The sequence below is a fragment of the Periophthalmus magnuspinnatus genome, chromosome 15, assembly GCF_009829125.3.
Source record: "Periophthalmus magnuspinnatus isolate fPerMag1 chromosome 15, fPerMag1.2.pri, whole genome shotgun sequence".
In the NCBI taxonomy this organism is placed as follows: Eukaryota; Metazoa; Chordata; class Actinopteri; order Gobiiformes; family Gobiidae; genus Periophthalmus; species Periophthalmus magnuspinnatus.
The window spans coordinates 12,754,747-12,771,719 of record NC_047140.1 but is presented as its reverse complement, the minus strand read 5'-3'; the positions used below and the strand labels follow the sequence as shown (position 1 = coordinate 12,771,719).

General features: G+C 38.6%; 1 protein-coding gene and 1 non-coding gene across 2 annotated transcripts; one reads left to right on the top strand and one right to left on the bottom strand.

The window, feature by feature from the left end:
* Positions 1-2,068: 2,068 nt before the first annotated feature.
* Positions 2,069-2,162, bottom strand: trnai-uau (transfer RNA isoleucine (anticodon UAU)). Its single transcript has 2 exons — positions 2,125-2,162; positions 2,069-2,104 (listed from the first exon to the last, which is right to left on the bottom strand). It is a non-coding gene; the product is annotated as a tRNA-Ile (tRNA).
* A 578-nt stretch (positions 2,163-2,740) lies between these two features.
* Positions 2,741-12,421, top strand: fam98a (family with sequence similarity 98 member A). Its single transcript, XM_033979657.2, has 9 exons — positions 2,741-2,867; positions 4,336-4,484; positions 5,029-5,163; positions 6,968-7,164; positions 9,463-9,543; positions 9,693-9,809; positions 10,340-10,507; positions 10,859-11,197; positions 11,814-12,421. The coding sequence occupies exons 1-9, from the start codon at positions 2,830-2,832 to the stop codon at positions 12,153-12,155; spliced, it is 1,566 nt and encodes a 521-aa protein (XP_033835548.1). The 5' UTR covers positions 2,741-2,829; the 3' UTR covers positions 12,156-12,421.
* The last annotated feature ends 4,552 nt before the right edge of the window (positions 12,422-16,973 follow it).

The following is a 16,973-nucleotide window of genomic DNA, read 5'->3' as shown; positions in this document are numbered from 1 at the left end:
AATGTCTTATTCTGTACAGCACTTTAAATTATTTTCTGTACAAATTATGCTATACAAATAAACTTGCCTTGCCTTAAGATATCTTTCAAAAGCAGTGAATCTCCTACTGAAATCATGACATCATCACATTTTATCTAGAACGTGGCTTATTATATTAATGTACACAACAAAAAAAACCAACAAAAAAAAAACAACAAACAAACCAAAAAAAACCCCCAAACTCTTAAGTGGCCAAAACAATAAAGTTTCTTGTAATATTTGGGCCTCCTTTGTCCAGTGTTGAAATGCTGCCCTCTCCTGGTGATAAATACAAGCTACAAATTTCAATCTACTAATTGACCGATGGAGCTTATAATGTTTATTTATTTACAATAGAACATGCCTAATATGCTAATGATAACTTACACAATCCTTTTAAATATACTACTGGTCAAATGTTTGGACACACCTTCTCATGCACTGTATACTTTCTTTATATTTCTATATTCTATACAAGATGTATAGAATTATGTTGGTAACTCTATAACTCAACTAAATATACACATATATATATATATATATTATTTTATAATCAAATTCTCAAAGTAGCCACCCACAGCACAATAGAATATGTGTAATATACTAATGATAGCTTATATAATTATTTTAAATATGCAACTAGTCAAAAATATGATTTATGTTTACTACTTTCTATATTTTATATACATACAGAAGATGCAAACTTTTGACTGGTAGTGTAAATATCCTGGATAGTAAAAGCATTAGTAGTGTATATTTTTAATGTTCCAGTCAATGTTTCAGTGCCAATAATAAGATATTTATTAGTAATTTGTCTGATTTGACCTGTAACTTGGCCATGGAAATGCCAGAAGGTAGAATGAATATATATATATATATATATATATATATATATATATATATATATATATATATATATATATATATATATATATATATATATCTACATCGAGACGAGAAGGTGGCACACTCTCTTAGTACTGCATTAATGTTATGTGAAAAGTTTTTTTTTGTTTTTTCTCTTGATTTCAGCAGTTTATTTACAATGCTGCATTAAGGAATGAAGCTGTTAAAATGAGGCTGATAGCTGTTTAGCTTTGTGCTTATTCTTATGATTAATATTGATATTGATTAATATTGAAAGTTTGTGGAGCCAGTTCCAAACAAATAATGATAAGTTTGGAGATTTCTTTCAAAAACAGTGAATCTCCCATAGAGTTATATAAGCCCCTGTTTCACATCACCACATTCTTAAAACGCAGTCTATTATGTCAACCCATACAACCTAGGAAAAAATAAAAAATAAACATAAATGTTGAAATGCTGCCCTCTCATGGTGATAAATACAAAATACAAATTCAACTGACTAATTTAGCGACGCAGTTAAATGTGTATTTATTTACAACAGATCATGTGTAATATACTAATGATATCTTACACAATACTTTTAAATACGCTACTGTCAAAAATAGTAGTTATGTTTACTACTTGCTACATTTAATATAAATACAGAAGATGCAAATATATAATGAACTCTATAACTCAACTAAGTTTACAGTTTAAAGTTTTATATTGAAATCCTAAAAGTATCAACCCATTTCTTTGTCAACAGCGCTGCAAACCCTTGACCCTCTCAATGAGGTTCTTGATGTCAAGTCAAGTGTGCTGCATCAGGCTCAAGAAATGCCAAGAGTGCAAACCCCGGTCAAAGCAAAGGGTGGACATTTAAAATAATAATAATAATAATAATAATAATAATCATATAATAATAATAATAATGGAGGTATTCTGAGTTTATTTTTTATTTACTACATTCCATATGTGTCATTCATAGTTTAGATGGCTTCAGTGAGAATCTACAATGAACAAATAAAGAAGAAAACTAAATGAAAAGGTGTGTCCAAACTTGACTGGTAGTGTATATATCCTGGTTAGTAAATCATTACTATGTATATTGTTAATAAACTTACGATATTTATTCATAATTTGTCTTGGTCTTGCTAGAATAAAATGAGACGATGCAGTTTCTCTCTGAGCATTATCAAAAGACTGCTCCAGGTGAGGCTCGAACTCACAACCTCGGCATTGCTCTGCTTTGTACTGACATATAAGTACCGCGCGCTAACCGATTGCGCCACTGGAGCTCACTGTTTCTCGGCCGCAAAAGGGTTTAAGACCGATAGCCTCCGTGTGCACAGCTGGAACAGCAGTTTAGAGAGTTCGCAGATACATTTACAGATTAAAACACCAACATTTTGCGTATTTACCTTTACAATACATCACATAAAGGAGACAGTGGGATTACACTTTTGTTTGGGTTGGTTAGCCTCGTTCGGTTCACAGCACTTTTATGAAGAAGAAATAAATTGTCTTACCTCTTTACTATTTATACTTGGATATATTGCCCAGCGTATTAACAAAAAACAGTTTATGCTAAATATGAGCATGAAACAACGTTTGCAGCCTGTTTTTTCACTTGCTAACTCGATTAGCTTTCTCTTTTCCGCATATCTAAGATTCTTTCGATTTTAACAGATTGGAATTTGATATAGTTATCTATAATACATAATAACCACCATAACCACCAAAACAATCTTATTTGACTAAACTTATCAATTTAAAATTTAAAAAGTAAATTGCGTCAAATCTCGGAACCTTTTTGTGACAGAAGCAGAACCGTTGCACGGCTGTGTTTCCACCCGAACCCAAAAAGAGGAGGACACTTAACCGTGTGCTGCTGATCTGCTGTCTCGCCGGTCCAAAAAATCCAATCAAATTGGACAAATTACAGAATAGCAGAGGATTATTTAAATGGAGAACGACATAATTGTTTCTCTAGAAGACCTGGGGTGAGTTTTCAAGCTTTAAAATTTGGAGTTTAGTTGGAAACTGCGATAGAATTCTGGCTAAAGTCCAAATGTGGAGCTGCTATCTGGCCATGCTAAACGCTACGTCAACGACTATCATTTGCTCAGCGTTTCTATGAGAAATCCCGAAGCTGTGATTTATTTTAAGAGTAGTGAGGCTGATATAGCCACTCTAATCATAACAGTATCCATGATATGGCATTTTTGCGCCATTTAACCAAACATGAAATGCATTTAGTTTTTAGAGAAATGACAATTACAAAACTCGAGTGGATTTTCTGCGACAAAACAGTATGTGCAAATTCATGAACGAATTACTTATCACAAAGACCATTAAATCAAATTATTGGCGGTTAAATGTGTGATTGTATGTTTTACTATGACTACTTCCAACTTCTAAAGATAGTATGGATATATTGCATATTTGAAGAATGGAACTCTAAGGTTATTTTTTTATGTTATAATGTTATTTCCTCATCAAAAAATACCTGGAGATTTGTTTTGTTTTATTTACACATGTTTAACACATAACTTTGAATATTCAGGCTGAGTTCATCTCTTGTGATGTCATCATGTGGTAATATAGAAAGAGCTCTACTGTTTTTTTTTTTAGGCTCCATGCACCTTGACTAGAATCATTCAATAATCAATAAATGAAATGGAGAAGAGCCATGAAGTCAAGAAGTCATGCCAAAATAGGCCTTGTAATGGAACACACTGGCAGTTAAGAACCCAAGACCTGGTTTAGTGTTGAGTTAGTCCTGATTTAGTCCATGATTTAGACTTGCTTGACAAGCCTGCCCCTTCTACATTGTAAAGTTTTGTCAAAGTGTGTGGTTCTGGCTGTCCAGGTAAGATTTGGGCTCAGTTTAGTCCTTGTTGTAGGGCTTATTTGGTTTCTGTTTGTCTGTGGCCTCCAAAATGACAGAAAAATGTTTATTCCCACATTCTGTGAAACTGTGTGTGTTAGAGCTGTAGAGCAGTAAAGACATGTCCTGCTGATCGATTAGTTGACTAAAAAGGGAGTGTGCCAAAAGTTCTCAAAATTATACTGTATCTCTAGGTATCTAACCCACAGTGCACTTACAAGACTACACCTGCATAGGAGTTCATGAAAAAAAAGACTTTATATTAATCTCCCTTTTTGCATATGGATCCCATAAATACCAGCTAACTCACTCACTCACTCACTCACTCACTCAGTAATTTCTCCTTTCTGCTGTTGTCCCATATGAAAAAAATAAATAAAATGATTAGTTAACTATACAAAATTTGGTTAACTAAGACAGAATTGACCAATTAATCGACAAAACAACTAAAGGCCTGCATCCCTATAAAAGAGTTCATATTCTATGAAACTCAACCTTATCAGACTGTCTGGACCCATGTTAGGTTTTTATGATGTGTGTGTTGATATGCTTCATTATCACATGTTGTTTTGTACACGCAGATACCAGGGCCCACTCCTTGATGATGGCTCCCTGGACTCGGCCTCTTCAGGTGGAGCTACTTCTCCTGAGTTCACTAAACTCTGCGCGTGGCTTGTGTCGGAGCTGCGGCTTTACTGCAGACTGGAGGAGAACGTACATGCAACCAACTGTAAGACATTGTATTGCTTTTTTGTTTCGCAGAGCAGTCAGTGTAGATTATGCGTGGATATTGGGGCAATAAGTGCCATATTGGCTCTATCAAACTGTTTTCTTATGACTTTTCATTTACTTTAACATGTGGAGGGGTTTATTAATCTAACAACAGAAAGGGGAGTTATAGATGCGGGAGAGATTATGTCTCAGGCCCTCATTCCTGTTTAAGCAAGGATTCTCTTTCCTAGCAAAAATAGCTTCTTTAACTTCATTCTAAAAAAAAACAAAACCCAAAAAACGTTGTCTTTTGTGATGGATCAGACCTGCAGGACTGAGGGATTACATAGACAATGAATTGTAATATTTTTATAATTAAAATTTAAATATTGTTCTAATGGACATGATTACAAACTGCTACACACTGTTTCTAATTTAGAAAGGAGATTGATTTCCCCTTATAGTATGATTCATGAATGCACTGATTCTGATTTTATGATAAACATAAAATTACTATATACGCTTAAAAAAGGACTTCTAATTGTATATTTGTTGTTCTGCAGGTCCCAGTGAAGCTGAGGGCTTCCAACTGGAGATGAGTGGACTTCTATCTGAATTGAATTGTCCTTATCCAGTCCTCACCACAGGAGCCCTGCCCCAGAGATTCCTCCAGAAGAACCACAGTCTGCTACTGCTCTGTGAGTCTAGACCGGGGTCTGAATTAGGGTCTGAACCAGGACTAAACCAGGGTCTGAACCAGGACCTGACCTGGATGACTCGGAACTGGACCAGGGGGTGACCCGACCAGGTGTTTTTATTGCTCTCTTGTGGAGTCCCTTCTCCACAGTACACCTGTAACTTGGGCAGGTCATGCTTGTCATTATGGACAATTAATGCAATACTGTAGAACATCCATGGAGACGAGCACTTGACGTACCTGCCTCCTGAAAAGTTAGTGTTTCTTTAATATTATGCGTGTAACTGTTTACCAAAATCATATCCCTGAGTCATGTGTGAATTCTTTAGTGCCCCTCTCTGCTCTGCTCTCTCTCTTCCTCCCTTTCTCCCTCTCTCTCTTTCTCTCGAATAAACCACCTCCTCCTGCACTCAGCCTCTGTAACACAGTGTGTTCAGTGGAGCTGGAGTTTTGTTTTCTCATGAAGTGAAGTTTGAAAAACTTCATTTTGTGAGAAAAGGCTGAGTAAAACAAATACCAATTATATTATGTATTAACTAAATACACATTAAGATGTATTTGTAGGCCTGTTAGCTGTATTAAACAAGCCAATGCAACACATAAATTCCAGTAAATAATAATAAATTCCAATACATTTCTTTTAAATGTTCTTTATTGTTAATGTGGCCAATAAGATGAATTTTTGCAATATTGGTAAGTTCATAAACCCACGAGAATCCATCTGGACCAGCGCCTACTGTCGTGGTTGGGCCTTGGCCGTCAGTGGTTCAGACCAATCACAGAGCGCATTGTGGTTTGTTGCAGCCTATTTTCACAGAAGTAGAGACTATTTACCGGTAGTTTAGTTTGTAAAAAATATGCATGCTTTCCATTTGTGGAGAGAAAGATGTCTGTGCAACTGTTGTGAAGCTTCGACCAATCTGAATTTAATATTCGTCATGATGTTCTGCCTGATTGCTTTCAGTGAGAGGAGTTCCTGAAAAATGTTTACAACCCAATTAAGAGTGCTGCACATTAATCTTGAGTTAGTCATTTTAGTTTATTGTGCAAATCTGGAAAATCTACAAATGCTGAACTTGATAATTTAAATTAGTGCCTGGGTCCATTATTCCATAAGACCGGCCAACCATGACTTTCTGCTTTTTCCTATTTTATACAAAGACTAAATCTGTATTAATGATAGACATTTTAAATAGCTCAGTTAAACACTACAGTAATATTTTAGGACATGTTGTGCTTGTGTTTGCTATATAATTATAATCTATCCCACACGTGGATCATTATGTTAGTTGGACATTTATATTATTATATCGATCTCAAATGACTTAAAAAAGAAACAAGTCCACTAACTTCTGCGTTAGAAAATTGCTGTGCCCAATGGGAGCTGATGTCGACTCAGATGGATGGTTGCAGATCAGGCTAGCAAGCCGCAGATTCTTTTTCATTTGTACCAAAATGACAACGTGATGCTGTGGAATCCTACTCCTATCTTATTTCACAAAATAAAATTTGAGAACGAAGTCAGTACAGAGCAGTGGACGCGTACTGGTGGCGGTGAAAACGCGTTTTGAAAATGAGTGATTAAAAATTACTCAATCACGAATCCCTCCAAATACATCTTTGAGCGATAAATGACTATAACATGGTTAAAAGCTCTGAAAAATTTATTTTGCAGAATAGGTCCACTTTAAGGATCGTCTGACAAAACAATCAGTCTAATCAAAGTACTACTTCAGTATTTCTTTTGCAGACAGAGCCCATGAAGGGACATATCAACAGTGTATCATCTTCTCTGTTTCCTTTAGCGTTCCTGATCTCGGAGCTTGAAGCCTCCCGAATGTCTCTGGTGACCTGTCCCCAGAGTCGAGCTCCAGACGGGGATAAAGCTCACGATGGCAGCCCCGTGTTCCTGGAGCTCAAGGGGATCTGTGTGGCTCTGGGCATGTCCAAACCTCCAGCCAATATCACCATGTTCCAGTTTTTCACTGGCATCGAGAAGAAGGTACAGCTCTGCAGTGTCTTCTTTAAGCACTCAAAAATGCGCCATTGCATTTTCTATGGATTGTTGCATCACAGTTAAAAATCCCAAGTACTCCTGCGCAGTGTTAAAGCCCATAAACTATCACCAAACTCATTCTGTGGCCAAATTGTGTTCACAACAAACACATGGCCCTATTAGCATAGCACTGATGGATTCTTTAAATGGATTCTTTATTAAAGACATAGTGAGCACATATGGTACATAGGTAAGAAATACACAGTATAAATATATATATTTCATATTGTTAAACGGAAACTGTATTGCTTAAAAAGGAATACATAGAAGTAGCATAGTAATATCTATTCCTCTGCGGTATAAAAGCATGACTTCCAGATGCTTCCAGGTTTTGGAGGTAAAACTGATAAAACATATTGGGTTAACAATTTATTTATATAATAGCAGAACAAACTCATAATTCATAAGTGTAAAATGTCTTTATACAAATACATTGCTTCCTAGTAATTTTTTCTACAGCTCGTGTGGGGAAAGGGAGGTAACAAAAAATAAATCCAAAATGGTAAAATAAGGCAACTAAACATACATAAACAAAGATATCTTGCAAGGAATTAAACCAAAGTAAATAAGGGTAAGTAACTAAGCACACATTTTACAAGAACAAAATCTTGCACACAGATAAACAGAGTCAGAACTGAATGATCAAAGTGTCTCAATTCGCCAAAATAGCCTTAGAATCGCCATTGGAAGTGTGCAACGAAGCACAGTTACGTAATTTCCGGCGCGACAAGGGTTGTCCCATTTCAATGCACCCGACAAACGAGCAAGACAAAATGTGCCCTGTGTTTCCAGCGTTTCCACGGAAATCGAATGTAACCGAAGCGTGCATCCATGCAGACTTCACACACTGCTATATCCCATCATGCACCGCGACTACGCAAAAAACAGAAGAAAATGGAGTCCGCTGCGCAATACACATTCAAATGTTCGTACTGGTTTACCTCATCTACAGCAATGTGACATGAAACTGTTAAATCTGAATAAAGATAAGTACAGGCCGTGTGTTTGATGATTAAAAAGGAGGGGAGTTACATGGAATAAAGGAATGTGCAGTTATTGCTAGACAATAAGAAGACATTATTATCATGAGAAATTATTACTGCAATAAGAATAATGTAAGAATGTTCGTTTCTATTGTAAGTGTCAAAGACCAAGAGACTGAAACATAAAGTCAGAAGGTTTAATGAGTTCCACACAGGTAATGTGAACAATGAAGCAACGGACTCTCCAGAAAGGACAGAAGAGAGTCCTGAGACGTGCACAAAATCTTCATGTGTTCTGGTACATTCCATACGTCTGTGCCCCTCGTGGGCACATGTCATGTACCTTCGTGTTAGTAAATCGAGACACTAGCTTGATGTAGCGCTGGACTGCTAGAAAATACCTTACAATAATAAGATGAAAAGAACTGGCACAGCATAGAAGGGAAACAGTGCCCTCTACTGTTATTAAAGTGGTGTAGACACTGGCCAAAATACCGAATCATTAAACTGCAATATCCCACTATATGTACCACTTATCAGTGTTCTCTGGTTTATAGACTATGAATGTCAAAATTATATTGTTACCTCTGTCTCTGTTATTATGTTTTCACAAGGTTTATTTTGTTAAAGTTATGAAGTAGCTACAATTGAGAAAAAAAATCACCTTGAACGTTATATTTGCCTATTGATATTCAATCTAAACAAAAAGAAACAGCTGCGACGACGACATCTTGACTTTTCTTCTATTAAATAATAAATTATTAAAAAAACATACTTAATGTACGTATCGTACGCTCAAAGACAGCGGTGGAAGTACGGTTCGTGGTGTATCCGCCATCAGCACGATGGCGGATACACTGAGGAGGACACATTCTCGTCCGGAAGCTTCAAACTATACTTCGAAGGGTACCTTCAAAAGGTGCATTTGGCGAATTGAGACACCTCCACAAACAGAGGCATACTGGCCTCTCCAGGCCAGCAGCGAGCCTCCTTAAATGGGGAGGGAGGCGGCTGGAGGTGGGCGAGGCTGAAATCGGTTGGCCAATCATGGCCCAGGGATCCAGCAGCCAGGTTTAAGGGGAAGAGGAGACTTGGGGAGCACACACAGTAAACAAAATACCTAAATACAAACAACAAAACGAACTTGTGTAACATCCTTCCTTGATTGAAAGGACATATCTTTAGTTGACCAAGAATTTCTATAGTCAACTACAGCCCTAATGTGTTCTTTAAACTAACTTTTGAACATGATTGTCTGCAGCTGAAAGAAGCCTTAAGTCGAGTCCCTCCAAACCATGTAGGAGAACCACTCCTGAAGAAACCACTGGGCCCAGTGCATTTAGTGAGTACAACACAACATGACTAGAATATGTTAATGTAAAGTAACCACTCATCACACATGTGTTTTATTTAATTTGAATCCTGATTCAAAACTATAAGCATAACACTTTTATCACAGTCCGGTCACCTCATGTGTCTGTGTTACACTAGGAGAAGATTGAGGCCATAAACCAGGCCCTGGTGAACGAGTACGAGGTGCGGAGGAAGATGTTATTGAAGAGGCTTGACGTCACTGTGCAATCCTTTGGATGGTCAGACAGAGCCAAGGTACAGGAGAATAAACTGTGCTATTTCCGATTACAAACACATGGCGGTATGGGAGGAATTTAAAGTGGGGATTCCTACCAATCACACTATTCCTTATACCCCCGACCCTGCCCCTCCTCCCCCTTGACTCTCCTCTTTAGTCCTTGAGGTGAAGCCCAATTTAGCAGCTCTGTTTGAAATATGGTTGTGGGTGGAGTTTGTGTTAGGTCCCACTTTAAAGGTGCACTATGTATCTTTTCTACTAGTGCACCTTCAAAGTGTGACCAAACACATAAACTCCACCCACAACTATGTGAGAGAGCAGGCCTACTTGTCTCCATGGAGAAAAGTTACATCGTGCACCTTTTAAATGACTTATATTTTTATAATTTGATAACAATGACATTTCACTGTTTATTTTAGATTATATGAGCTAATTCTTTTTAATTTGTTTTGTATGCTCAATGTGGCAACAAGAGTCACCTTGCAAGTCTTCTTCAAAGGTCTTTCCATATTAACATGTACATGTATTTCTTTGTGTTTTTCTGTAGAGTCATTCTGAGAAGCTGGGCAGAGTGTACCAGCCGCTGCGCTCTGTCCTCGTGGCTAAAAGCAGAATTTCTGTGGCTCACCTTTTGGCCGCGAGACAAGACTTCTCCAAAATTCTCAGAACAAGCAGCGGCAAAATCAGGGAGAAGACGGCCTGTGCTATTAACAAGGTACAAAATTATTTACACCTAATGTATTCAGGGAAATAGGGCTAGAACATGTTGGCTGAGTGATTACCACCCTCAGCATGAAGGATCCGGGTTTGACTCCCAGCCTTTTCTGTGCTGAGTTTGTATCTTCTTCTTGTGTCTAGGTGAGTTTCCTTTGGGCTTCCTCTCAAAACATACACAATAGGTCAAATCTTCCAACTAAAGCAGTCCTGACCAAGACTGGAGCCCTGTCCTTACAGGTTTAATCCAGTGGCACTGGTTGAAGGATGGGTCAAATGTTCTATTCTATTCTAGTGTTCTATTCCACCTTTCTTGCTAAAACCTTCACTTAACTTCACATTTCTGCCCCAGGTGTTGATGGGCAGAGTCCCAGACAGAGGAGGACGCCCATGCGAAATCGAGCCCCCACCTCCAGAGATGCCCTCGTGGCAAAAAAGACAAGATGCACCACAGGGAGGGCACTATGGAGGGGGCAGAGGAGGGTACCAGGGGGGAGGAGGAGGAGGAGGAGGGTACCAGAGTGGAGGAGGGTATCAGGGAGGGGGGCACCAGGGAGGGGGGCAGGGCGGAGGTTATGGGGGAGACAGAGGACATTATGGGGGAGGGGGTGAGAGAGGAGGACGGGGGGAGCACCACGGAGGAAGAGGAGGAGGAGGAAGAGGAGGCCGAGGCAGAGGAGGCTACAACCAGGTAAGACTGGGCTATAAACTGTATCAATATCGGTGGTTTTCAGATTCTTGAATGTGATGATGTTATACTCCCAGATCGAGGCAGAGGCGGTTTGCCCTAGTGATTACATTGTACTTTTAGAAATAACTATTAGATCAATGATCAGGTTCAAAATGTATGAATTTTCCTACTAGTGACGAGACCCTAAAACTCCTCGTGTTACAACAGAAATCTACATTTTAAAGCAGGCCTATGCCATTTTTCAGAGTGTTTAACCATATTATAGTTGTTCCATCTTCTAATTTACCCTCTTGAAGTTGTGTTTGGAGTGATTTGTGCATGTTGAGTCTTGAAAATATGCAATTAAGGATTGCTCAATCAACTTCAGTGTTCACCAACACACACCCACTACTACTTTGTTGTGCAATTTAATTTTCCTAGTCAGTGATACGCATAGGATTCGGCAGCATCACGTAGTCATTTTGATACTTTTTTGAAAAATATGCTACTCAGTATTATTTTGTGCGAGTATCCATAGGAGAGGCAGACAGTAGCATGCTCTTTGTTGTGATAACAGGAGGTTTTGTTTTTATATTCGATAGTTAATTTTTTTTTTTTTTTTTTTTTCATTTTCCAGCAGCAGCAGTACAACCAATCAAACTACCAGGACACGGGGGGCAGAGGAGGCTACAGCGCTCCCCACCCACAGTACCCAGATCAGGGCTTCAACAACGGATACCAGGGTGACCGGTCCGGAGGTCATCAGAGCGAGAGAGGAGGAGGTGGAGGGGGGAGAGGCAGAGGAGGTAGGGGGAGGGGGCCCAGGGGAGGAGGAGGGGGAAATGTATCAGGTGGGGGAGGCTGGGGAGGGAGAGGGGGAGGCCAGCAGGGAGGAGGACAATTTGAGCAGTTCTTCCAACATGGTGGACAACACTACAACCAAGCGGGGTTCAACCAGGGACGCCAGTATACAAGCTGAGATACAGTTAAAAGTACTACTAACTCTAATGGTTAAAATGGGAAAGGGGCGGTGCTAGAGTGGATTTGAAAACTAAACTGAACAGTTTTTGGTTGGTTCTACTCTCAATCAAACTTCAATCATTTACAATTCATCATTCGTGTTAAAAGTGCACTTTGTAACTTTTCTGGTGAAAGGTCTACCATCTGCTTATCTCCATGGAGATGTTACTTTGCCTGGAATGTTTCGCCATATGGCATTCAACTTATCTTGCTTGTATTTATTCAATTAGGTGTTTTATTGCCAAAAATTTTTTTTTTTTAAATTAAGAGAATTTTGCCTGGAAGCATCATCAGACAAACAGGTAGAAAGTTACAAAGTGTACATTTTTAACATTACTTGGGCTTATTAAAATAATTTATGGATTACAACATTAGTTACATTACATTTACAACATTAGTTTGTAGATCTTTACAACCAAGAAACACATTTGAACACGATATGAGATATGCAATAACTACAGACATTTTTGCTATAACTTATTATAAAACGTTCAAAGACTAAGTGATACCAAAACAAAATTTTAACAAAACTATACACAGAAATTTTACAATTTCTGACACATTTTTAAAAATCTGTCAATCAGATTGGAAAACTGTTAGTACAACATACTGAGTCTTGCGATGTGGGCATAGTATGTGTAGATGCAGGCGATATGGGGTGCTGCCCTATTACTTATAGCAATAAGTAATTCAACAAATATAGCATTCAAAACAATAAATGGTAATATGATCTAAACATGTTATGTCTTAGCAGTTACTACCCAATGGAAGTAAAATACCCCCTGTTTAGGCTAATTGATCACAGATGCCCTGGGGCAGACTAAATGAAGTGTGGCTGCCATTTTGCCATCATCAAGCGCAATAATGCATTCAAATTGGCAATACATTGCATCCACATGACCTAAGGGCATAATGAAAGAAGGTGGCAAACATCAGTAATAAATTATCTACCTGGACTAAGCAGTGGTTCACTTTGTCAGTAATTAGACAATACAGACAAATGACCATTAACTACAAAATGCAAATCAGATGTTTTTTAATCCACATTAGCACCAAACCATCGTCAAAATATAAGACTCACCCTTTGCTAAACTCTACCCCTGTTTTTCTTGTTAATATTAATGTTATAATGAAAGGGCCCATATTACGCTGTTTTATGATACAAGTTATAATGTTTCCTCATCACAAACCCACCTGGAGTTATGTTTTGTTTCATTCAAACATTAAACACTCAAACCCGGCATACTTAGGATGAGTTCTTCTGTCAAACAGAAAACACTTCCATGTTTTGATGTCATGTGTTAATACAGGAAGTGCTCCACTGTGTTTTTTAAACTCCATACACCTAGAATCATTTACAGTTCCAGCCCTGGAATTTTCTATTTCTACTGAACAAAAGGTAATTACTGATTCATGACATCACAAGGTGAAACAGCATTTTGACCTTTGGAGATGTAGACAGACTAAAGAGTCACTCAAATGTGTTAATGAAACAAAACGCAACTCCAGGTACGTTTTTGATGAGGTAAAAACATATAATGGTCCAAATACTGGGTTTTCACAAATGATGGTCAATCAATCTAACTTGCACAGAAAGGATCAAATGTCCTGTGATTTCAAATGGTCAAGTTCTCTTTTACTTATTAGTGCAATACTTACTTTAGTTTGAGATTGGGGCGTAGCAAAGGGTCAGTATGGTCATTATCTGTTAAAATATGTGGTAAAAAGCAATGACGCTTTAATATATAAGGGTCAATATACTTCCATTTCAGAGGAGCAGACAGGAGCAATGTCAAAAAATTGATTAAACCAAAATAAAGCCAAGACAAAATGCAGAGTATTGCAGGACAAAAAAAAACAACACAGAAATGAACAAGGTTAAAACTTAGGCTAAATAGGATTCAGTGACAGTAAGCCATGAAAATCTACATGTAGACCATGACTAAAAGAGGATTAAACTAGGTCTAAAACCGAATGATGCCAGGCCTTAATCCGGACTGCTGTGGTGTAACTGAGTCATTTTATACTATACTATACTATACTATACTAAACCAGGAGCACTATGGAACATTTCTGGTGGTGTTCCATTACCATGGAGATGCTGTTGGTGGATGGTATTAAACCTGGATGCATGTTAGATAAAACCTAACATGTATTTCTGAGCAATACCACAGCACTCTGTAATGAAATAAATGCATTTTTAAACAACATTCTTACTGTGAGCCGGGTCACCACTCCGCAGAGCTGGCCTGTAACTTAGCCTGGTGTTGTCTCCTGCTTGTCTCTGTGGATGTAACTGAGCTTAATGCCATACTTTGGAACATTTCAGGCAAAGTAATACAATCTTCATGGAGACAAGCAGGTGGCTGACCCCTCCATCAGAAATGTTACATAGTGCACCTTTAATCAAAATTCTGTCCATGCGAAAGATGAACTATAATATAAGAGCTAAACTTTTTATTTCGCCAAAAATGGATCCAAAACCTGAACTATTCCAGCTCCTATCTGCTCTGTTTTTCCAAACGTTACATTACAACTGTTTATTTTTTGCAATAAATAACCTCCTCCTACAATCTGTTTCAACACTACCATTTCAATCACTGTATCATCAGGTTCAGGGCTTGTCACCAATAATACATTTTTGCCAAATATAGTTTTTATAAAAGTCATGTTAAAGTGCATGTGACAGGTTAGACCACTAATTTCTCTAAACCATAGTTAACATCATTAGATTCAAGATGTTACTTTTCTAGTTTTGTAATTTTGGTGAAGTTTACAATTTTACTAGCAAATGTGACATATGTAGAGATATGTTACCTAGCAACCATAATGTTAACAAGGGCCAAAACTTGTTTAAATTACACAATAGTTATGATTTGACAAATAAAAATGAATGACAGTTTTTATTTAGTTAAATCAGTGTTTAAACTGACAGAAAAATGCCTTCCTTGTGTGTAAATTGTCTCTTTTTCCGTATTGATAAAATGGGTAGAGGGGTTTTGTTTTAGATCTTGGCGCTGCTTCTTATATGTTGCAACCTTTAGTTTTCTACTCTTCTTCACACACTGTCACTTAACTGATGTAAAACTATGATAAACCTTTACTACAGGTTCTATTCCACCAAACTTAGTCAGAAATAGAGAAATATATTAATCTGTTAAATGCACTTTAAATTTGACTGTTTTTCACACCTCAAAATGAGCCTTAACGTGAGATTTTGTTTGCTAAAAAAAAGTATTTCAATGTTGGACGCACTTTTTCAATGGCAGATATGTGACAATTGAGTGTCTGGTTTTTGGGGGTTTACTTGAAAAAGTCCCAGTCTAATTTTAGTTTAAAATATAGGACAGACTGGATTATTCTTCTGTTTTATTTAAAGACATTTGTTGGCTTGTTGTGAAACTCTTGAAGAGTTGAGTGCTCAGTTTTGGATGAAGATGCATGACTGTGTGAATGGGGTATAAAAATAATAAAGTCTCCATTGACTTTAACACTGTGGTTTGTCATTATTCTGTAATCACTTATTCAGTCTGTGATGACAGCTTGGAGGATGATCTCAAAATGTGTTAGCATCCCCCTATGCAATAAGGCTCATCTACAGAGTCAGTGTCAGTGAGCCTTGGATTTTTCTCTTTTGTAAATGCAAGTTTGCGTGCGCACAGAGACACTTTACCTGATCCACTGGACTGTTAAAGCAGACCTAAGTTTTAATCATGTTATAGTTGTTTCCATTCTCATTTACCCTCTGAAGTTGTATTTGGAGTGATTCATGCATGTCTGAGCAATCTTTATTTTCCTGTATTCAAGATACCATTGCTTCAATCTACTCCCGTTTACACCGCCACCGGCATACACCCACTGCTCTGTGCTTACTTCTGCACCAGTGTGATGAATCCAAGAAAAGAGATATCAGGTGTGGATATGTTGCGTCTGTGCACTGCACCTGTAAGGCATCTTAGGAATTCACATTTAAAGCTAATCACAGTTGATTTACATAGAAAAAAAAGCATTTTATTTTAGAACATTCGGTGGCAAGGCTCCGGGGGTGGACGAGATCCGTCCTGAGTACCTCAAGTCTCTGGATGTTGTGGGGCTGTCTTGGCTGACACGTCTCTGCAACATCGCGTGGCGGTCGGGGACAGTACCTGTGGAATGGCAGACCGAGGTGGTGGTCCCTCTGTATAAGAAGGGGGACCGGAGGGTGTGTTCCAATTACAGGGGAATCACACTCCTCAGCCTTCCCGGTAAGGTCTATTCCAGGGTACTGGAGAGGAGAATCCGACCGATAGTCGAACCTCGGATTCAGGAGGAGCAGTGTGGTTTTCGTCCTGGTCGTGGAACACTGGACCAGCTCTATACTCTCCATCGGGTCCTCGAGGGTTCATGGGAGTTTGCCCAACCAGTCCACATGTGTTTTGTGGATCTGGAGAAGGCATTCGACCGTGTCCCTCGTGATGTCCTTTGGGGGGTGCTCTGGGAGTATGGGGTCCGGGGCTCTTTGCTAAGGGCTGTCCGGTCCCTGTATGACCGGAGCAGGAGCTGTGTCCGCATTGCCGGCAGTAAGTCAGACCTGTTCCCGGTGCATGTTGGACTCCGCCAGGGCTGCCCTTTGTCACCGGTTCTGTTCATTATATTTATGGACAGAATTTCTAGGCGCAGCCAGGGGCCGGAGGGGGTCTGGTTTGGGAACCACAGGATTTCATCTCTGCTGTTTGCAGATGATGTTGTCCTGATGGCTTCTTCGAGCCAGGACCTGCAGCAGGCACTGGGGCGGTTT

Bases quoted from the DNA above. Each gene is read 5' to 3' on its own strand.
- fam98a (XM_033979657.2), top strand. From the start codon at position 2,830: ATGGAGAACGACATAATTGTTTCTCTAGAAGACCTGGG. The intron at 7,165-9,462 runs GTACAGCTCTGC...GATTGTCTGCAG, and splicing joins TCACTGGCATCGAGAAGAAG to CTGAAAGAAGCCTTAAGTCG. The intron at 9,810-10,339 runs GTACAGGAGAAT...GTTTTTCTGTAG, and splicing joins GATGGTCAGACAGAGCCAAG to AGTCATTCTGAGAAGCTGGG.